This window comes from Etheostoma cragini, chromosome 18, assembly GCF_013103735.1.
Source record: "Etheostoma cragini isolate CJK2018 chromosome 18, CSU_Ecrag_1.0, whole genome shotgun sequence".
NCBI classification, from domain to species: Eukaryota; Metazoa; Chordata; class Actinopteri; order Perciformes; family Percidae; genus Etheostoma; species Etheostoma cragini.
The window spans coordinates 4358475-4382568 of NC_048424.1; the positions used below are offsets into that span (position 1 = coordinate 4358475).

Here is a 24094-nt window from a genome sequence, read left to right on the forward strand (position 1 = left end):
GCTTCACTTCTGTGTTTCCTGTATTTGGAGAGCTGCAGCATGTATTTTAGTGACTAAATACAGAAAACAGAAGTGAAACAGAGGCAAAAAAAAAAAAAAGTTCACTACCTCAGTCTTAAACTCTTGAGATCATCTCTTGTTACATCGTGGAGAATGTCGTTCAACGTGTACTTCTCATTCAGTATCTGGAGAAACAAAATGCATGAAACAAACTATACAGTTGCATGAGTTCAAGAATTGGTTCTTAGGTTACTTTCTTTTTTATGGAACTGTAACTTTACAATGTTTCATACGGTCTTTTATTTCATGGTTTGTTCTAGTTAAAATAAAAAAGGGGTAAAGCACCCAGTAACATTCTTTAAAAAAAGGGCTTTATAAAAAAAAGTCTAAATTATGGTGAACACGGAAATTATAGAGCGACGAAAAACCAGCTCTAATGTCTCAAAGATTTAACCAGGTACTGTATCACATGGTGCGGTCATTGTGAGACGTTAACCAATAGACAAGGTCTAGCTAATTATGAGTAAAAGCAGGGACTCACTCTATCGATGGAGTCCTGGTCAGCGCCGTACAGCTTCAGCCAGCTGGTCATCTCTGAGTCCTCCTGTCGCTCTGCAGGTGGACTCCTCTGTCCCTCAGGGCAAGCTGAGGATACGGGGACGTCTGCCAGAAAATATAGCAGACAGATGCTTTTAGACATACACAGGAAAAAGAACTGTGTGTGACAAAGCGAAATTAAGGTGAGTTCTACCATTACATCCATAGTGACGATTTTTGTGTAGCCATAAAGTGCCATAGTCTCAGCCTTGACTGAGTATTTCCTTGTGTTTCTTTTCTTTGTTTGTGATCATTTTTTTTTTAAATTATTGTTATTTATTTATTTTTCAAATTAAAAAAACACATTTACAAAACAGTTACAAACAATACACTGGCACATAGGAACGCATCCCAGGACCAAAATAAAAACTCAGAGGGAAAAGGGAGGGAGGGGAGACAAAACACATGCAGAAAGAAACACACACACACACACACACACACACACACACACACACACACACACACACACACACACACACACACACACACACACACACACACACACACACACACACACACACACACACACACACACACACACACACACACACACACACACACACACACACACACACACACACACACACACAGAGAAGAAGAGGAAGAAGAAGAGTCCGCAATGCTCTGCCAAGTGTCCAGATTTTTTCCAAGCGCTCCATTAATCCGCACCGGGAAAAGTTCCATATACACTACATCCAAGAGGGAAAGGGTCCACATGCGGATACACGGGTCGTGGTTTCCAACGATCTGCAACCCTTTCCTATGCAGCTGTAAGTCCAGCAAATACAGCATGTCTCTGAGACCCAGAGAGCTGAAAGGCTGACAGGTTTCCCTTGTGTCCCCTTGCATCCTTGTCTGTCTCTCTGGGCCTTTCCCAATTCCCAGTTTTTTCATCCCTGATTCCTCTCCTTGGGTCTTAGTCCCGCCCACTGGAGATTCGAGTGGAGTAGTCGAGGAAGAGACGCGAGGAGACAACATGCATTTAAAAAAATGTGAAACATTTTTGCCTCGGAGCGGTCATGTTCTTCTCTTTAAAAAAAAAAAAGATTATTTATTTGAGGCTTTCCCTTCATTTGTGGTGACAGTGGATAGAGAGTTCTTACTGGCTAGATATCGCCCCAGATCCGTCACTTTAAAGCAAAGGAAATTAAATATGGCGTACGACACAGCTTCAGTATTTTGTCCTGCGCTGTATTTTAAATGATCTCTGTGACAAAAATGTACAGATGTCATACATTAAATTTACCCTTTATATGTTTTATTGCGTAACACCCTACACGTGTTGGTATTAAAAGAACTATACAAATGTATATTTACACACAAACCCATATCGTGGGACATTAAAGCAGCTAAACACTGTAGTAATAATATTGACAGAGGAATCAGAGGCAACACTCTCCCGGCTTCTTCCTTATTACAGCTTATTCACATCACATGTCCAGTCTGCTCAGCTGCCGTCAATCAACTCATCACCTCTCCAGTATTTCAACCCTCAGCTCTTCATTCATACTGTGCCAGATTGTTCTATTTGCTACTGTGTTTTTTTTAATGCGGCCTATTTGATTATCTCGTATTGTTTAGTCTAATCCTGATTTGTCCCTTTGCTTCAGGATCATCCTCATCTGCCTGCTCTCTGTCAGCTATTCACTGCAACACACGCCATTCCCTCCTCGCTTCCCCTCCCACTCTCTAGCCATACTCAGTGCTCCATGTTTCCTGCCTCAGCCAACCATCACCTCGTAAATTTCCCCCATTCTCCCCACCCCACCTTTCCCCTTACAATAAATCCCTTTTATTATCATCTACACCTGAGTTGGTGTTCTGTGTTTGGCTTCTTCTCACTACAACCCAAATACAATCGTATTGATGTGCATGTTGGTGGATATGCAGCAAGAAATTGCATCAGAGTAAATTGCAGCTATAAATGTCTAACTGCATTTGACCTTAGCTTTTAGTTCAAACAAGCAAGTAAACATAACTAGGTAAAAATGGAAATTTAATATAACAACAGATCTGTTGGTATCTCATTTTTATCATTATGAAATTCTCATTGTAAGTCTCCAAATCCAGTAAGAGCTGGTCATATATGCACAAGAAGATCATTTCTTCAAGATGAAGCAATATCAAATCAGCAAGACAGGATGCACCTTGTGTGTAAGAGATGTTTTCATACTGGAAGTAACGCAATTTGCACCTCTAATAGGCGATGAGAAAGCCATGTGTTCATGTGCATTGTTCATGTCACAACTTGTATACATTATTTATTGAGCCAGAGGGGGAAAAGTCTGATGCAATTTAACCTTGAATTTTTCTGTGCACTGTTACCCACTCTGTGGACATGAGTTCTGGTGCATTGATTACAGATCAGCTGTGAACAGACAGTGGATTCACCTCAATGAGACACAGCTTGTTGTATAATGTAAAAGGCAGACTGGTAGTAACAGCAGGAGTGATGCTAGTGTTGTAAACAGTTACAGTGAAAAAGGTAAATTAAAATTAAATCCAGACCTGTGTTCTCAGATCGCAGCCTCAGTAGTCTGATGTCCTGCTCTCTCTCCTCCAGCACTTGTTGCAGGATGGCCTGATACTCTCTCTCTTTCTCCAGCAGCTGCTCTCTCAGCCTGGAGCAAAACAAGTTGGAGGGAGGAAAGGATTTATTTTTTAATTGCATCAATAAAATGATAAATGAAACACATTAAAAACTAAACAAGAAGCTGTCAATCTTCAATCTTTCTGGCTAATGAACATATCTAATCACAGTAGATGTTCATGGCTACCTGTTGGTCTCCAGCTTCATCCGGCCGAGCTCCATGCTGACTGAGCGCTGTGCATTATGGGACTGGCGTGAAACGGTGGAGCTGAGCGTGCTGACTCCGGAGGTGACCACGGTGTCGTCGTGAGCGGCAAGAGGCGCCCGGCTCTGGTGGGTGGAGTTTCTCTCCGGCTCGGTGTCGTCGTCGACGTCCTCCTGCTCGGCCGGGTCACTCTCTGAGGCCAGGCTGAAGTGAGGCCTCAGCTCTGAACACAGATGCAACACGTTACTTTGAAGGATTTATTGAATGATGATGATCAACATGACAGAGGGCACGCAGTTGGTTTGATGATGTTTATGTTATGCAAATGGCCCGTATCATTGATTCTGACACTGAATTGAGACCTGATACCAGGCAGACAAGTATGCAATATGCTTTAATATGCTTTAATATTAAAACCAACATTTTTTAAGTTGATTAACTAGTCAAACAAAAGAAAATTAAGATTAATTTTAATCATTTATAACTGTTTAGGTTATCTATCAAGTTGAAATGATAATCATTCATTGGTTCCAGCTTCTCAAATTTGAGGATTTGTGGCATTTCTTAATTTTTTTAATTTTTTGTGGATTTGGACTGTTGCTGGAAAAGAAACAAGCATTGCTTTTTCCCTTTTTCTGATGTTTCAAAGACTAAAAGATGAATGGATTAATTTGAGATAAAATTGACTGATTATTGGTGATAAAATCTAATTATTAGTTATTGGCAGTGAACAGTTCATCCTTCACAAACACTAAATACTTCTATTTGACTGCTAGGACAGATCTATTGAAGTAACATATCAAGTAGCATTAAAGGAATTCAAATACCGTATTTTACAGCTTTTAATCAGAAACAAACCAGTGTTAGTGCAGCCCTTCAATGATTGAACTTCAGAGAAGATAGGACTTCATCTAGTAAAATCATGACTATATGAAGTCGTCTGTGAAACAAACACGCCAAACAATGTTAGCTTTTTGTCCCAAAAACATGATTCTGACTTCATTAACAAGTCGATTATGTTGCTCAGTTGAGTGAATGTATTTAATTTAATTCTCAGGCGCCAAATAAAGTGAGGACTAATGTAAAATATAGAATTTTCTTTTGTTTTGTTGAATTTCTGGCTGATTCTATGGGGATTACGGGATAGGATAGGCAAAAATAAGTCTTGGCTTCAGCTTACTCCTTTTTCGTTTAGATACGGTGACAAATAGTGGTAAATGTTTGTTTCATGTATGAAATTATTCATAATTATCATCATCAACATCAAATCAAGTCTTAATCAAGTGGTTGCATCACATTGTGTAAGGCCTTGAAAAAAAAAAGCAGGTGTCAAAAGTATTCACATTCATTACTCAAGTAGAAGTATAGATACTGGGTTTAAGAAGACTTCTGTAGAAGTTGAAGTATCGACTCAAGCTTTTTACTAAAGTAAAAGTGTAAAAGTACTGGTTTCAAAAGTACTTAAAGAATAAAAGTAATGTAAGGAAAAAAAATTAATATCAACATGCTTTTTCAACTTAGCTGGTGAGTTTTGTAAACAATGAGCTCGTGGTACAGTGGTCCAGTAAAGAATACAGTAGATACAATTTATCACCTTTTTTACAACTTCTAATTATTTTCTATATTTTCTAAGTTTCATCTAAAAATAAACATTTCTCTGTTTGGTCATCTCACTTCAATTTTATTGCTGCAAAATGGGACAAACTGACACATGCATAATATGTAATATATAATAAAAGATCCATACTTGGCGCCTGTGTATTGATACAATATTGCCACTAAAAATATTGCAATACTATGCTGTATCGACTTTTCCCCCCACCCTTAACAGATACCCAAAGTTTCTACTTAATTAACAAAGTATTTGTACTTTGCTACTCGACACCTCTGGCAAAAACACACAAACTGCCAGACTCAGATACACACCAGTAGCACGTAGAGCTTAGATACAGGTTCTCCTATTCTTACTTTTGAGCTACAGTAATGCTCTTTTGTTAAGTGGGCTTCTCAACACAGACTACTAATGAGTGCTAACACTCTACTGGGCTCATATGGAGGATTTCAGTTTTTTAGTTGTCATCGCTGAAACATACCCAGCAGCCACCGAAATACATTCACTCAACAAAAAGCTGTGATTACTGTAGCTTCCAGGGAGAACTCCCACCACAGCTTCTACATTTATCAGACAGTCAGTGGTTCCCTGAGGGACTGATAACCTATTTAGAGGTGATCTGCTCCATACGCTGATGATGTTACCTGGCACCAGGATCGTGATGGCGGTCTGCACAGCTTTGCGGATGATGTTGTCCAGAGCGAACATCCAGTGAGGCTTGATGTTGTGGTTTCGCAGCACTTTGTTTACCTGACGAAAAAGAAGTTTCATAGTGAGAGCACTGTATTTTCACACTGAATACATTTCATATTATTGGTATATTTATATTCTATTATAAACAATCTTTCTACACAATGTTATAGAAGATGCTCCCTTATTTTCCTGCATATTTCCTTTTAATGCTATTTTTTTTACCTCTGTATCTTCTGCTGCAATGACCAAAAATGTCCACAAAGCATCCTATTAAGTGTGCTGATATTATAACATATTTTATTATATTATATACAATTTATTACTGTACTTTTGAACAATTGCACTACAAACTTCCCAGCTGCATGACTCTCCTTCTCTAAATCCTTTGCACTGATAACCAACAGGAGGCATCAGAGCGTCATCTCTTTGCTGGATTACACAACACTCCTTAAACATATGAAAACCAATTGCTTGTGTCATTTCATCTACATAACTGGATTTCTGAGGGACAGAGCAGATCAGCACTCTCTTTCTACAGAATGTGCACTTAGTCCTGACAGGTTCCCCTTTTTATTCGCCTCACTAGAAGGTTAGTTATCTGTCTGGTCTCTCTGCAGGGAGAGCAGCAACATGGCAGCCTGCTGCTTTCTGCAGCTCATGTTAAATAACAACAATTATACCAAATTGTTCGGAGCACATGGTTTATGAAGAGGCTGGGAGCAGCTCTGCCTATAAATAGGGACGTGGATAATAGACAGGAAATCACATGTTACAGGTGCAGGAGAAAATGAGCAGCTTGTGAGAAGAATTTCAGCAACAACTAAAGCCTAAAAGTCACAGTTTGTGTTTTCACTGCTGCAAACTTGATCCTTAGGTAAACTAAAGAAAAGATTAAACATTGGACTGTTTGCCGCAGAGAGATGTGATGTATTTTCTGTTTAATTCACAAGGATTAGATGCAAGATTAAATACAACAGAGATTTCCTGCAATGAATTCCTTCATTCCTTTATTCATCATGTATCTGGCTAACACTTACAGCATCCTGGAAGCCAAACAGCACAACCTGCAGCAGACTGATGGCTGTGCTGTCGAAGTCCAGCTCCAGCTTGAGTTGAGACAACGTGTTGGCGATGATTTTCCTGTCCGCCATGCGAACAAAGTCGGCCAGGCTGACCACGAGGGTGGAGATGTGCTGACGCTTCAGCTTTTCCTCAGGGCCCTGCAGTGGACAGCGTAAGATGGGAATAGAAGTCATAACAGGAAAGGTTGAGGATTTTTATGCTTGTATCCAAAGTATCTATTTCTTGATTTATCTGTCTGCTGTTGACTGACGGAGCCTTCCATAACCAACCTGCGTTAGGGCCTCCAACAGGTTGGCCACCACCTTGTCCCGGTCCTCTGTCAGGATGTGGTGCAGTGTGGCTCGTCTCTCGCTGTCCTTCCGAAGCATAAAGAAGCCTGAATCCTTTTCATCGGGAGATGGAGGCGCACTGTGGTCCTCGAAGTTCTCCACTGGAATGCTAAGTAGAAAAGAAAACATTTCAGATCCTGCATAGGTATACTAAATATTGCTTTGTTTTAAGGGGTGTCAAGCTAAAAAGGTTGGGGACCACCGATTTACACCATCGTGAGAAACTAACACAGTGTTTGCAGTAGGATAAATTCAGCTAAGGGCTTCCTATAGACCAGGGGCGTCAAACTCATTTTAGTTCATGGGCCACATGCCCCTAATTTGATCTTGAGTGGGCCAGACTAAGTAAAACACTTCAGAGAGATCAGAAACTTTAAGTGCCAGTTTCTTGTCAGCTTGATGTTGGCAAGTAGCTACGGCAGTGTTCACAGACCATAGTAGGAAAAAAAAAAAGGTTACGGACGAGGGAGAGAGGTGTAGTGTTCAGTGAAAAATTAGGAAAAGAACATGGATATTCTCTGAGATTAAAGTGGTTAATTTGGAATTGGAATTGATTACTTTTCTGCAATTTTCCCACTTTGCAAAGACATCCAGTGGGCCTGATTGGATCCTTTGGCGGGCCATGCGTTTGACACACCATTTATCAATACTACAATCAATAAAATAATATTATGTCAATCTGAGGTGAAGCAAAATGACCAATGATCACAAATAAAAGACCGCTGTGACCTCATTTACTTTGACAAAGAGAACTGATCCTACCTGAGGAAGAGGGACCTTGGCCCCTTGACATCCCTCTCGCTGTAGCACTTCACGCTGGGCTTGAAGATGAAGGGATTGGAGTTGAGGTCGTTGTCAGGGGAGACGGAGCCATACTCACTGCTGCTGCTGGTGTCCTCCACCACCACCGGCACCGGCAGGGAGATACTGCGCAGGTATTCTGAAAGACACGACAAATGTAAGAAGCCTCACATGTGACTGTTGCATCATTTAAACACTAATAATCTGATGTTTTACTTTTTGTTTCCTCCCTACCGGACAGAAGGAGGCTTTCTGTACCAATCAAGAAATCTGAAATGCTCTTTAATTACAAAAAGAGCTAAAGCAGACAAGAGGGTGAAATTAATGAAAGTGCTACTGGAAAATTGGCTTCCTTTTCAGAAAAGACATACTCTGCCATTATGCTTATGGAGAAGAGCTCTGTCTTACGTATCTGGCAGTAAATTACCGCTATTGTGTATAAATTATGAAACAGGGATAATGATGACATTTAAGCATTTAGAAAGAAGTCATGGTGTGCAATGTCTATTTTGAGTTCTTGGAAAGGGCAGAGTCGTGCCAGACAGGTAGCTATTGGCACAGAAAAGAAAAGAAAACTGTAGCCTAGATACTCTTCAGCGAAGCAGGCAGATGTTTCACAGAACTGACATCCAGAGTGTAAAGCAGTCCCTGTAGTGGCAAATATGTCTGAAAGAAGAACTAGAGAGCAAAGTAACTCACCAGACCCCGGAGATAGAGCTGTAGTGGAAAAAATACACAAAAAATATGTGTCAGCAGTTAACCCAGAACAAAACATTTCCATGTAAGACTGGTGGAATAACATTTCCAAGTATGCAGAGAGGAACAAGTTCTAATCTTTGGTCCTGTTGCCAGGAAACATGATAGCATCAATGCAGCGTGGTGGAAGGGTGTGTTAAGGCTGCAGGATATCTACCTATATATTCCATAGTATGGCAGTACACAAATGGCTGATCATTATCTGTCTAAACATTTTTTTTACAGTTTTCAATATTTAGATCTGGTCTGCTTTCCCATAAGTGGTCAATTGCAGGAAACTGCCTTCTTTTTCTTTTATATTTTTTAGTATTTACCCTTTAAATAAGCCAAATCTGTTAAAGGAATAGTTCAACATTTTTGGAAAATGCGCTAATTCAGTTTGTTGCCAAGAGTTAGATGAGAGGATTGATACCACTCTCATGGCTGTTTGTCAAAAATGAAACTGAATCCAGGAGACAGGTAAGTTAGCTTAGCATAAACACTGGAAACAGGGGGAAACAGCTAGCCTGGCTTGGTCAAAAGGTCCACCTCTATGGTTTATTTGGCGTCTTGTTGCAAGCGTGAAGTTGTCTGGTGAAGTCCAGGCTCCTGGCCCATAAATAGATCCGCCGTGAAACCCAGAGCTGTTGTTTCTACAGTTTAGTTTTTCTACGAATTAAAGAAATATGACATAACATGTTAATTAGTGAGCTTTAGAGCCGTTATTAGCTGGATTCGGATACCTTTGGAAAAAGCCAGGCAAACTGTTTCCCCGTTTCTTCATGCTTAGGTGAGCTCCTCTCATCAAGAAAGTTATGGAAAAAGAACTATTCCATAACTTTCTTGATGTTAGTATTTGGTTCGATCATCCTTTTATTGTTCCACTGATACGGAGTGATTATAAACTGCAGTTTATTTTTAGCACCTTATGTGGACTGTGGGGTAACCTAGCTGTTAACTCCATGGAAGATAATGGAGATCCAAATAAATGATAAAGTAGAAAACCATCCACAAGGCATTCTGAGCTGCTGAACTAAACGGAACTCAACCAACCTGGGAAGCTGCTCTTGCTCTTCTTCTTGCGGCTGGTGACGGTGAGGAACTCATCGGTGAGCAGGTCGAGGGCGGTGGCACGGCGGTCCGGGTCGGGCTCAAAGCAGCGCAGGATGAAGGCTTTGGCCTCCGGTGACATGGACTCTGGGATCTCTGGGTGGATCTTAAACATGCCCACCTGCAGACAAAGGACACACGTTCAGTTCAAACAGATGAACACATGTTTGAAAACTCAGATCATATGGCCTCTGAAAAGCTCTTTGAGATGCCTTGCTCTCATAATCAATTATTTGACTTGAGGAGACAACTTGCAGTAAGTGCAAAGCGAGGGTTTTCACAACTATGTTTCAGGGCAATAACGCTTTGAGTTCAAGTTCAAGACACTTATCATGGCAACATGAACACTTGAAATTCCTGTTGTTGCTGTTGAGGAATGTCTGCTTAGGATTAGCAGTGCGATGCCCCTCCCTCGAGACATTCCACAAGGATGAGTGCAGAGTATATAAGGGCAGGTTTTACTATTTGGGAAAGCTCAACACACCATGCAAAGTGAGGCCACACCCTGAAAGAGATAAAGTTGATACGACTGTAACTGCATGTCTGTGAATTTTTGTCAATAAAATGTGAGAAGATCCCAGCTTCTGCTTTGATGTTGTGTTTACTAGAAGGTATTTTCTGCACAGTAACATAACCTTTTCGTGTTTGAATTCACAATGACATCTTATGGAAAATTCCATGATTCACAGCTTTGGCAGCAGTGCTTTAATGCTGTCCAGACAACCCTTAAATATCCTTACGGCCTGTATTGGGCTACACATGGCTGAGAACAATGTTTCATTAGTGTGGAGTACTTTACATTTCCCCCCAAAGCCAATACACATTGTAAATTGAGCAGGTAAAAGATTGCAAACAAAGCCTCTTGCACATTGAAAATGAAAAGAAAGAAAACATGAGAGAGTCTGTGACGGTTCCTCTCAACGAGCTACGCATGTTTGTTCATGTTCAAACAAGCGTTCATGCATAGACAATATTTGGAGTTTCACTGAGCTCGATCACATTACAGCATGCAGGTGGCAACACGATGCAGGTGTACAGCGGCAGATTCCCTGGTTTTGTTTCTATAAAAAAGAACTGATAAGTGCAGACGCCAGGCTCACTGATTATTTCATTTGATGGTGTTTTTCTTATTCGTCTCGACGCAGCTAAGTCACTTTTCTTAAAAGCATATAGTGACCATTAGGGGATGATCAAAGTGAACACGTGGATTTTAAAGGTCCAGGCTCTGATGGTGTGCATGTACCGTAGGTTTCCATAATTTGAATGTGTCAGTCAAACTGTCGGTTTGAGGGGTGATAAAAGCCAAGTCTCTTACAGCCAATAACACCAATTAAACCTTGTCTGATCTAATCATGGAGGTCTAGTGCAGAACTGGCTGTGTACAAATATTATCTTTAAACTTATATCTGACTTATGTCTGACAGTCAATGATTTGAGATCACAAAGCAGTGATAACAGGAAGATGGTGTTAAACTCTGTAAATGGAGGAATCACTGTGTAAATCTCTGGGATTTGCTACATCCCTACAAGGCTCATTGATTGCGGTTCACCAGGTACCGGTGTCGGGCCAAAAACTGATCATCCGCCAAAAAGTGATTGCCGTCTACCCTTCATGCAAATGATGAAATGGAACAAGCCGACTTAGGGCTGGACTATTTGGAGAAAATCAAATATCACAATGTATTTGTTTACAAATACCTCAATATCAATACCGCAACAATATTGTAGTGTTGACCATTGGTGCTTTCACAAAATATTTACACAATGAGATTTTTGATCAATAATCATCAATAATGTGGATATAATGACTAAGTGGGTAAAGGAAAATAGTAGAACAGTTACAGCAGTCTGGTAAATTCAGAAAATGACATCACCTTACTGTAGTGCAGCCTTTAAAACCAGGAAAAGATAACACTTATGCCATATTAGGATATTACGATATCCAAAATCTAAGACGATATCTAGTCTCATATCACGATATCAATATAATATTACTAGCCGAACCGCTACTAATCTAGCCACGCTGCATTATTTGTTAGAGGTTAATGCTTTCCAGCGTGTTGTTTTGTTGCCGTTGGTTCCACACATTTCTCCTGGTGGTCTGCCCTCTCCTCGGCAGGGTTCCATGTTTCAACCTAGCCTACATGGCCTAAAAACTACCACGACATGTGACTGCTACTCGGAAAAACGGGAACACACCAAATCTCTAGATGAGCCGCAGCCCAACCACACTGCAACATGTGTTGCAGGTTGAGTTTAATATAAAAAAAGACAAAATACCAAAAGACCAACACACTTTCACCAGGCGCTTTACATATGCAGTATGGTAAAACCGCCTTGGACTGCACAGTACAAATTCTGCCTTCAAATGTTTACTTAAAGTAAAAAGAGAGGCATTATCACAGCACAATGTACTTCAAGTTGGAGATTTCCAAACTCTAATACAATGCTGGATAGTTTAATGCATCATATTTGAAGTGTGATATTTTGTGAGTGGATTCTGAATCTGCAACATTCTGTCTGGTAGGCTAAATGTAGTAGTACTATGTTTACCTCTGAAGTACAGAGTAAGTCAGTAGTAGGCCTACAGTTGCTTTTGGGTGCTTCAGTGTGCAATGGTTCTGGAGAAAGCTGCAAGCAGTGAGGCCAAGCAATCAGTCCATTCCAAACAGGCATGTTTTTAACGGGCACTGCACTAATTATCTTAAAAAGAACGAAACATATACAGTATATCAGATACTTCAAAGCCAGAGCTGTAGCTGTTCATTGTCCCTGTTGTCCAGCACTTTATGGAAGATTTCACTACAGAAACAGATGCTGACCTGCTTTCTGCAACCCATTTGCTAAAAAGAAACACATTACTGAGTGAGAGCATGGGATTTACTACTGTACTGTCTCTCACCTTGAACATAGCAGCCTGCGGCTCTCCCAGTTCATAGAAAGGTGGTTTCCCAGTTGCCATCTCTATGATGGTGCAGCCCAGAGACCAGATGTCCGCTGGCTTGCCGTATCCCCGAGGACCCTTGTCTATGATTTCAGGAGCCATGTACTGCAATGTGCCTGGACAAACAAACATTTACATAAACACATAGACAGTTACAGTCTCAGTGTTGGAGCAGGGATTGCTAAAAATATTTTCAGGGTGTTTAATTATTTCCTGCAGAAACTCGATGCAGTCTCACTTGGCTGTCAAGTTATCAGATATGTTTGGATCTGGATGTGTTGTTTTTTTATTATTCCTTTATTGGCACTTTCAGATCTCTTTTGCTTTAACAACGTTTTTGGAAACACACTTATTTGCTTTCCTGCCGAGGCTCAGGCTCTGAGACCAATAACTTCCTGGAGTCCCTTCTGGTTTCCTGGGAACTCCTCCAGGCCCATAAATAGTCTAGACCAGGACCCCTTGTAAACCTAGAAACTATCAATTTTATAATTTAGTCTTTGTAGGGATTTAAAAAAAGCAAGGCTCGCTGTTTCCAAGCTCTATAGCTAAGCTAATAGCCTCCTAGCTCCATCTTGACAGAGTGGTATCAATCGTCTTATCTTAACTCTTGACACGTAAGCAATCAGCATATTTCCAAAAAGGTTTTCTTTAAGCTGCAATATAAGCTGTTTCCCCTGTTACCAGTCTTTAGGCTTAGATAAGACAACTTGGTGCAGCTTCATATTTATCTTTTATCTAACTCTCAATAAGTGAATTAGTGTTGCTTCCCAAAAGGTTGAACTATCCCTTTAAGGTTGGTCTTAAATTTATTTATACAATTTATATTAATTCTATATAAACAGTTGCTGATAAATGAGTAATCGAATAAAAAAATTGCCTGTGACTATATGTGCAGTAAAAAAAAGCAAACTGATCTCAATGCAATCTACACATGTCATTAGAAGAAGAAAGTGTGCCCAAATCTCTGTTTGAGGCAAAATGAAATACACTTTTGCTCTTTTTTTGCACTTAACAGCTCCACGTTGGCACTGCAGTTTGATCCCCGGTCCGGGCAGGACCGGTCTGTGTGGAGTTTGCATGCTAAGTAACTAAGACTACAGTTGAAAATTGCCTGACCAGCTAACACTGGCACATTTACAGAAATGTTGATTAATGTGCATTGTTCTAATCAAATGTATGACACAAAAAGGTAAAATAGGCTTTGCAGATGACTAATCAGGAAAGTCTGTTTAATACATTTCATAAGGCCACAAAATGTTTTAGTCAGAAAAAGTGGTAAATGTGACATCAACATTGTATAAAAAAACTAAAAAAAAAAAGCTCACATTTAGCCTAAAACTAAGTTATGTCTGTCCTCAGTGATGATACAATTAGTGCAAATGACTAGTCAGGTAACAAGATCTTTAAGCAGGGCTGGTCTTGTGGGAGCAGGAAAAAGCCTCTCTGTGTTTTCAACCGATCACAGCTCAGACCAAAAGTAACATTTTCATCTCTCACTTGAAAGGACTCTTTTGTTCTAAACATAGCTTGCTGGGCCGTGTCTGCTGCTTTTAGAAGCTTGTGTACACGCTGAGCTAAAAACAGGGCAGTGGCGCATTTATAGCCTGACTGGGCTATAAAAAGGAGTAGCCCAGTTTCCAGAAAGAGCTCCAGCATTCAGGGAAAGTCCCTGTCTGTTCCAATCAGCTGCCAGATGCAGCAAGAGTCAGGTATTCGGACTGATATCACTGGATTACTGCTCTGAAAAACTAGTATTATCTCTATGGGGTTACGTCACTGCTCAGGTTTCATTTTGGCCACTACTGAGCAAAGTTTGGTCCCTTGTTGTTTCACTAAAATGGGACTTTTCAAACATTCTGGAGGGTTTGTGTGAACAAGAAGTATCTGAGGCTGTCCGCCAGTGGGTCGGAGCCAACCTACCTGTGAACGTCTCTGTGCAAGGGTTGATCCCAGCCAACCTCTTTGATGTGCCAAAATCTGATATCTTCAGAACGCCACTGTAGGTGTTGATGAGAACGTTATCGCCCTGCGGATTGAAAAGACATCCGTGAGAACTGTTACACCCAATCCCCTCGCTGAGATTCCACGATTGTATTAGAATAATGTAAGGTGCAGGCAAATCCTCACAAGTGACACACTGCGTGACATCCCAGTAAAAACAAGGTGATTAACATTTACGGGCCACTAATGATGCTTATATGGCCGTGTTGTTGAATCAGGAGGGCGCATGAGGTGACCTTAATGACCGCCTGTGATGGAAGTGTTATCAGTGTTGGTTTGTTATAACTGGGATAAATCAGGGAGGTTTTTTTAAAGAAACATGGAGGTTAGTATACTGTTGTAGATGAAGAGCTACCAAGAAAATGCTAAAATGCTCAGAGCAGCTGGGACGCAGTAAAGCATTTAATTCATTCCAACTCTTAGAGTACATGTGTAACAGTGTCATGGTGTTTTACGGTTTTTGTGAGGTAAATATGTGTTAGGTGCAAGATGTTTTTACCACAGGATGTGTGCAATACTTTATGTGCAATTTGTTGATTGGTGCATGTGGTGCTGTGTTGTTTGTTCATAACTGCCATGCATTTATTTATGTGCGCAGCTTTTGAGTCCAAATAAATTTTCCTAAGGGGACAATAAAGTATAATGTATCATATCAAACCTATAAAATGTCTAAGTTTATACATTTTCTATCATTTGTTACTCTATATTACTTACATTACTTATTGTATGTCTGTCTGTGTTTGTGGTTTTGTGTCTGTGTGGCTTTTCAGTTCTCTTTTTTTGGTTTATTGTTTTTGCATTTTCTTGTAATTATTTTGCTCTCCATGTTTCCTTGTTGCTTACACATTTTAAATTGAAGCAGATTTTTTGATTACTTGTTATGAAACATACAATGTATTTGCCCTGTAACGCCTCGGGATCCCCCAGTCGGAGCTGGTTAATGTGGCTCGGGAAAGAGAAGTTTGGGGTCCCCTCCTGGAGCAGCTCCCCCCGCAACCCGATACCAGATAAGCGGACGAAGACGGATGATATTATAAAAGTTTTTTTTCTCTAAATTCTCTAAATTATGCCTTTCTGGAATTTAACCTGCAAGAAGCCTATGGTGGTACAATAACTTGTGCTTGGTCACCTTGATGTCTCTGTGTGCTATCTGGTTCTCGTGCAGGTATTTGAGTCCCTCCAGGATCTGCCGAGTGTAGAAGCCGATGGTGGACTCGTTGTTTTTCAGAGGGCCCCATTTAGACCTCAGCAGTGCAGACAGACTCCCTGGACACCACGGGACAAAGTACAACAATCAATATACTTACTCTGAGATCAGCAGAACTCTTCTGCAACTCACGAGTATCACAAAGTCTGTAGAGTTTTTAAAAAATATTTTATTATATCTATGTTGAAACTTCTGATAAATCATGTGAAATCTATTTTCTATGTATTTATTTCAGATACAGTTTGGGTGATGAGCTGAACAAAGTAGGAGTGTAAATATTGTTCTTTTGGATTTTGCAAGATGTCTGAAGTAACGTTTTGGTTATTGCTTTTTGTAACTGTAAAAATTCACTCCAAGGTAATTTATTTCAGTGCAAGTGTATTATTTGGGGAAAAAAACATACAGATAAGCAATAACAGCCACTTGAAGAGCTGGGTGAGCATCCTGTCCTTTCATTCAATTCTGTGCTCTCACTTATTTTCTCTGACACTTCAAGTTGTTTGTATCCCTCACTTGAATCCATTCCATCTTTCATTTTCCACTTCATAAGAACATCAACAGCATGTCTCACCTCCAGGCACCTGCTCCATGAAGATCTTTATGAAGCCGTTCTCACTGATGGAACCGAGGTACTGGACAATGTTCTTGTGCTTTAAGTGCTTGTGAAGAGCGATCTCCTCGTGGAGTGGCTGAGAGTACCTGTGGTAATAAAAACTCTATGTTACAGTCGTGTATGTAGATGTGGTTGGAAAAGTACCAATGCTGGATATCATGCTGCCAGAACAAAAAAGGTTAAATAGCGCCAAACTTACTGAACACTCAAAACACACAAAAAACTGTATTCTCTCATTTTCTCCATTAATTGTGTCTAGAGATACAGATCTTTACAGTTCTTTATTTCCTATTTGGTGGGATCTTTCCTGCCAGGTCAATCAAAATGATTTGTTAAAAATCAGAAAGGCCAAAATTCAGTTGACCAAAAAAATCTAATTTCATTCTAAAATTTCCTGATTCAAATCTTGAACCCACTTGCAGTATAGTGAACTTACTGTAGATCATTAGTCCTTCAAAATAAAATTATTGAAACTAGAAGTTACATGACTTTCCTTACATAACAAAAAGCTAAAATTAAGCAATAACTTATGATGGCTTAAACAACCAAATCTTACAAAAATAAAGTCTAGACTAGATTATTAGCAACTAATATATATTTTTTATTACCAATCAATACATAGAAGATTTCCATGATTAAATGATTAGTCATTTGGTCTTTAAAATGGTTCTGGGAGCCCATGGGGATGTATTCAAATGTCTTTTTGTCAGACCAACAGTCAAACCAAAAGATATTTGGTTAACTATCATAGAAGTCTAAGAAAACCAGAAGATAATCACATTAAGGAGGTTTATTTTGGCTCATTAAATGACTCAGATCTGTTGCAGGTTAATGTTTCTATTGACCGACTCATTTTGTTCAGCAATAACCTGGATAGAACTACATTTAAAAAAACTTAACTATGTTTTTGATGCTCCAAGTTATTCAGTAGAGAAAGAATGCTCATGGGGGTGCCAATGTCACCGTGTATTTACATTAAAGTGAATGACAGATAGCTATAGAGTAGATGACATGCTGTAAGCCTAAAGGATAAACTAGAAACAACAAAACAGTGAGGCTGAAACTTGAGATCTGACCAGAACAAGAGGTATCTCTATGCCCTGAAAAGATGCCTACCAGCAGTTTCTTTTCATTTAGCTCTTCGCATGAAGTACACACCCTCTTTCTCTCGTTCTGCCTGTCTTGAGTTTTCAATCCACAATTATTAACCTCCCAAAAAAAGTCACCCTGCTGACTTGCTGGTGTGATGAGTGTAACAAAGTGTGACAGTGGAATCATCTAGTCTGTGAGAGAGTCTTGCCATTTGAGATGAGTGGGTATACTGCAGAACTATTCTGTATGTAGACAGGGGTTTTAAGCAAAGACACTTGTGGGAATTTAAGGCAGAGGGTGGGAGTTCGCTGTCACAGCACCCCCCACTAACCAGTCACTCAAGTGGTTTCCAGAACACTGAAAACCAAAAACCACCAGGGACACTGCTGATTTGAGCTTCACGCTCTCAGTCGGAGGAAAGCAGCACTTCTCTTAATGATGCTCTACAGCAGTGCTGAACAAGAGGAGGCATTAACAGCTCGGCCACCTGTCATTTTAATCTTAGTGCTGGTTAATAAAGACAAAATGTACAGAGAGTGTGTCCTAATGAGTATGTCTGGCTTTAAAATCAAATAAGATTATCCTCGTTGGAACATAAATGCGCGGCAATCTGCCAATCAGATAAGGACATATCTTCTTATAATGTTAATATTTCTTTTATTTACCAAGCACATTTACATTTCTATGATGAATGTATCCTTTGCATTTGACCCATCCTATTAAGTTAGGATGGGTTAAATGCATTAAATGGGGCCTTTTTGTCTGATGTTGGCACTATTTCAATAGGGGGGTAACTTACTTTGAAGGTTCTCTGTAGAGTTTTGTGGAGCAACGTTTTAAGAGCGGTTTGTACTGTGCATGCGCACGAGGACGCATCTACATGCATTCAGTATGTGTGCCACGCAATACACATTCCTACCGCCAATTCATGCTATTCACCAGTCCATTGCTGCAGGGTACAGTAAATATCAAATATCCTAAGAGGCAGACTGACTGCAAGCAAAGGATTTTTTTTAAATGCTTGTGCCTGTAAGCAACATCCAGACTATTCATACTGTACATGACACTACATTATGGAATTTCACATTCAGATACAGTACAGAAATAATGATTCTTTTGCAACAACAACAGTGCAAAGTTATTATCAGGGAACATGGCAACCTTTTCCTGAGAAGAAACCAGGACAGGGTCTCACCTGCTGTCTCTCTCTGGGATTTCTTTGATGGCCAGTCGGACCTGGTTGCTGAGGTCTCGGCCGGCGTACACCACTCCAAATGTGCCTTTTCCCAGAACCACCCTCTCTCCGTGCTCATCGTACTCGTAGTCGTACTGCAGAGACAGCAAGCATGCAGCACTCATGTGGTAGTATGTATGTGATTACAGAATCACGTTAATTAAATCCACTGAAGTAGTGAAATAATTTATGTTTACTTGTTGGCTTCTATAATTTAACCTAATCTAACACTGTAATCTAAATTGCTCTTTTTATTTATTGAAGGAGCATGAAACACTAGAGTCCAGATCTAAATTCCATTTTTTAAACATATCTTACAAATAAATACACAAAATAAAATAAAAAAGTCTGATCATTTTATTACCTAAACCTGTAAATCTGGAAATAGTCAACCTACTTTCTTGTGTTTTGTGTACTTGTACCATTCTTTGCAAGATTATTGTTCTCTTGTTACAGAATCCAGTTACTGCATTGTGCTCCTGTTTTTCCATTTTTTTTTATTTGACAAATCCAACGCAAAATCCAATTCTTTTTCAATCCAAACAAATTTGATTACTGATCTGTTAGTTCACTTTAACAAATGTTCATTTCTTGGTAATCCGATGACTTTAAACCTGTTACGTTGATTCCTGACTAAACCTCAGTAAGAAAGAAACTTTTCTTTGTAAATCATTTACACGAAGCGATGGCGCTGGATTTGGGACAGGTTGTGTTACTAAGGGTGAGTTAAGGCTGGATACAAAAGCAGAGCTACACTGTGGCTGAGGGCGCCTATGTTCCAACAAACACAGACATAAAACTAGCTCGGGAGAAACCTGTTCGACATTTGATCTGTGCCGCGCCACGGAGTCAATAAAAAGGGGTGCGGCAACGTTTTTGGGTAATTAGCTTTTCTTTTCCCGAGGCTTTGCCGGGAAGCAGCAGCAGGTGTTTGTTCTGGACTGTCAAAACCATCCAAAGCACACAGGCCAAAATCCTGACTCATGTCAGCAGGTTACTGTTCATGTTCTCTGGGTTTACAGCTGCAAACCAATTAGTATAATGCATATTGTGAAAGATTGAATTAAAAAAATTTGGATTGAAATCCGGAGTTTGGTTATAATGACATTATTTTATAAAAAAGGAGGGAAATACATTATTGTTAACTTATTTCATTGCATTTCTTTGAAGCATGACAAATAGTCTGATCACTGGCACTAAGAAGGAACTTGCCCAAAGCTATTCAACAGCGTTGAACTCTTTTCTGTCAACAATTCTTTGATGGAAACATCAGAATCAAATAATATTTCCTGTGACATTTAAAAGCAGGCAAAGTGCACCACAGATACTCAACAGGATGTAACAAAATAACGTACAAACAGGTTAATCATTTCTTGGCACCCATGCTTTGAAAAAGAGTTGCATAACTGTAGAATTAGGAAACGTTGTGTTTTTTAAGGGTGAAAAAAATAAAAAGTAATCATTTGTAATGTGATATTTTTTGCGACAAATTTAAAAAATCTACACACACACAAACACATACACACACATATATACATACATACATACACACACACACACACACACACACACACACACATATATATACATATATATATATATATATATATATATATATATATATATATATATACATATACATATACATACACACACACACACACACACACACATGTGTATATATTTTAACCAATGACTGAACATAATATTTTCTGTTTATACGGTACAGCTAATCATATCCGTTTCCAGCAAAACCGAGCGGAAGCAGAAAATGCAGAAATTGTTATGTACTTCTTTACACATGAAATACATGTCAGACTGACTGACTGACGTGCATTCTTTTTTTAGAAAACAATTCCTTTTTAGAAATGTCTCATGATATTTTGTCTCTTCAAGTGTAATATTCAACTTATGTTTTTGTTAAAGAAGGAAAGAAAACTGCAATACTCACTACTAACAAGTCGCAATACTTCTAGATTCGCAATAAATGAAAAACGCAATAAATTGAATTGGTACCCATGTATTGTGAAAGAATTGAATCGAGACAAAAAGCATATCGTCCCAGCCTGAGAATTTTTGCTAAATCTGTGCTGAAGAAAAATCCAGTGGACTTTTCAGATCTATAAGATGTTATTTCCTTCATGGTAACAATGTTAGGATACCTGGATGTAATTAGCTGTGTATGAGGCTTTACTGAAAGGCTTGAATTAAAGGCTCTCAACACCCACACAGGTGTTTTGAGTGGATTTGGCTGATTGGACCTCTTCCCAGGACTGTGTGGGTGTGTTTAGACTGACTGATTGACATCTTCCAGAGTCTCTTTTTAGCTTAAAAAAAAAAAACTGTTACGGAAGGATGAATGACACCTTTATCATTCTCATTGGTAGAAGAAGATGTGTGACCCACTAAATTTCCATGAAAGCTCCTAACTGAGATCACCTGTGTGTGTGTTCAGCGGCTTTAAAGTACATATACAGTAGTATGCACAGGAAGGTAGTGGAACTGTGCACCACCGGCTCTGGTGCAGGTGAACAAGTGACTAAAAATATAGGAAGGACATTTTGATGCATTTTGAAGCAACATAAAAAGCCATTTTCTTTTTTGATATAATCAAACTTTATAAGGCTTTAAAACATATCTAAGCCAGTATGGACATTAATCTAGTCTTCAGTCCTCTCACCTCTAAGGCGTCGCTGTCACAGTCTCCTTCCTCTGGACCTCTCCAGGCCTCCTCAGCTATGCTGTTGACCAGATCGCAGAATCTGCCAAGAAAAGCCCAAAACACAGATCACACACACACACAACAAAGAAATACACAGTTCAGTCCATTTGTATTTGTTGATTTGAAATAAGATAAAAAGGAGTACTCCTTAGTGTGGTATTGATACTAGGTAAGAGAAGTGGTAGGACTAATGGTCATAGCCTGGTACTCCTGTTTTTGGACATTGCAGGTGCCCATGATATCTATTATAATGATATCTATCTATTTATTTTTCATTATTACTATATCATTAATGCACCTGTTCCCAGAGCCCTTCCACCTGTTCCCAGAGCTTATTCAAGAGAATAAGTATGTACTAGTCTCTCTCTCTTTTTATATATATATATATACACACACACACACACACACACACACACACACACACACACACACACACACACACACACACACACACACACACACACACACACACACACACACACACACACACACACACACACACACACACACACACACACACACACGCATATTTTCTTTGTCAGAGTGAAACAAATTGTACATACAGTTTTTTCACAAAGTACATATTGTGAGTGACAGTGTTTACTGTAGCTAATGTAGCTAATCCCCTTATCCAGAAGAGGTTACAGTGTACACACCTCCCACACATATACATGTACATGCAAATAATGACCTCTGCTACTCTCATTGCACGCAAGATGTGAATCAGCACATTGTCGCACATGGCAGGCCTGCAGGTGTTCTGTGTAGAAGTGTGCATGTGCACATGTAAAGAAGCAGCCTGGGTCTCTTTCACTTTTAACTACCTATTTCTTCCTTTCTTCCTTCCTTCCTTCCTTCCTACTCCTCCCTTCCACATTGTCACTCCTTGTTTCTCTGCTTTAAAGAAAGGCAGCATCATAACAGCATGACTCACTGACTCACACTCCACATAATGGAGCTGTTAGTGCTCGGGAGTGTCTGATGTGAGATCCACAAGTGTGAACATTCAGTACTTCACCGAGCAGCTAGCGAGGAACACAACGGTGTGGAAATGAAACAAGGTGTGTTCGTGGCGACGGAGAGGTGCGAATCTTCCCACCTACTTTCAGAGCTGACAAGAGTGCCTTAACTACTGTATAGATAAACTCACTGCAGTGGGAGAGATTTTACAGTCTTTGTAGACTGACAGAAATATTTATGATCAAAAATATATCAGATAAATCAAATGTTGATTTAATGACACCTGGGTTTTAGGGAATAAAACTTATTGTTTTTCACAACAGTGGTTGTTGGAGCAGGTTGTTCATTAATTGTTGTGAATTTAATATAGTTTTTGAATATTGGGTACTTGTGTATGGATACGTAAAGCCTAAATAAATGTTTTTACTGGAAACAGATCACATAAATTCAATGGTACATAAAAAAAAAAAAATGTTTTGTTTGTTTTTGCAAGGACGGCACACAATTAAAAATAATTACACCAGTTAACTGTCAGCTAATCTACCTCCATTGTCCCTGGACAGGTAGACAAAAAACAACAACAACCACAAAACAGAAAATACACTACAAAAAACCGCACAACATCAACATTAAGAAATCAGTCATTAGCTTATTAAATTTGAACCTTTAAGGCCGTTTGTTACTTAGGATACAAAAAATGTAATAACTGTAATATTGGTACCATTTTCTAATTAGACACTCTTTTTAAAAGGGTTTACATTTTGTAACCCCACCCCTTACAACGCAATGTTCTCCATTTACCACCCCCTAATTAACATAAAAATCTGGAAAATCATCTAACTGAATTATATATACAGTATCCTTTATTGAGATTGCTTAACATTTTAGTTGGATGGTATTATTTGGATCTCCACTAGAGTTTATAATGAAGTTCTGTGGGTTTGAACAATAAACCAGCATTAGTTTATTACGACAGACACAAGTAACAGCTGTATTTGGGTTCTGATCCTCTGCAGCCATTTCACAGAAGCTGAGTGGTAATAAAGATTTTTAACAACCTGAAAACCCCCACAAATGTAAGTAAGTAAGTAAACTTTATTTATAACGCACCTTTCACGGACAAGAAGGGTCACAAAGTGCTTTACAGTAAAAACAAAACAGCAACACATAAAATACTAAGCCGTACTTCTAGTTAAAAGCTTGTCTAAAAAGATGTGTCTTAGCTAAAAGCTAAGTCCATTAATAAAGCCATTAAGAAAAACACTTAATAAAGAATGGCCTACAACTTGGTCCCGTAAAATTTGATTAACATGTTAGCATTGTAAACTGTAATAAAGCACCACTGTATATGAGTAAGGCCTCACAGAGCTGCTTGCATGGCTGTAGACTAATAAGTCTTGTTGTGTGTCCATCAACAAAACCACAAAAGAACTCTTCTTCTCAGATTTAGTGCCAAAGGTAATAAATTGACAGGTGTGTTCTGATTTTAAGCAGATTTTCCATTACTGGCTCATAAAACCCAATACTATCAATTCAAAGTAGCAGGCAAAGGTCATTATCTCATTA

General features: G+C 39.3%; 1 protein-coding gene across 2 annotated transcripts in view; it reads right to left on the reverse strand.

The window, feature by feature from the left end:
* The window catches only part of map3k5 (mitogen-activated protein kinase kinase kinase 5), a 70946-nt gene that overhangs the window by 2150 nt on the left and 44702 nt on the right, over positions 1 to 24094 (reverse strand). The window contains exons 14-29 of one of the 2 annotated variants that reach the window (XM_034900703.1): positions 21527 to 21608; positions 18808 to 18941; positions 16479 to 16606; positions 15830 to 15966; positions 14620 to 14725; positions 12658 to 12815; positions 9699 to 9876; positions 8610 to 8627; positions 7872 to 8049; positions 7050 to 7218; positions 6735 to 6917; positions 5649 to 5754; positions 3375 to 3615; positions 3106 to 3218; positions 542 to 663; positions 109 to 185 (exon numbers count right to left, since the gene is read on the reverse strand). In XM_034900703.1, coding sequence (XP_034756594.1) covers positions 109 to 185; positions 542 to 663; positions 3106 to 3218; positions 3375 to 3615; positions 5649 to 5754; positions 6735 to 6917; positions 7050 to 7218; positions 7872 to 8049; positions 8610 to 8627; positions 9699 to 9876; positions 12658 to 12815; positions 14620 to 14725; positions 15830 to 15966; positions 16479 to 16606; positions 18808 to 18941; positions 21527 to 21608 — 2130 coding nt within the window. The remainder of the gene's footprint in view (positions 1 to 108; positions 186 to 541; positions 664 to 3105; positions 3219 to 3374; positions 3616 to 5648; positions 5755 to 6734; positions 6918 to 7049; positions 7219 to 7871; positions 8050 to 8609; positions 8628 to 9698; positions 9877 to 12657; positions 12816 to 14619; positions 14726 to 15829; positions 15967 to 16478; positions 16607 to 18807; positions 18942 to 21526; positions 21609 to 24094) is intronic. The other variant, XM_034900704.1, reaches the window with a different exon arrangement.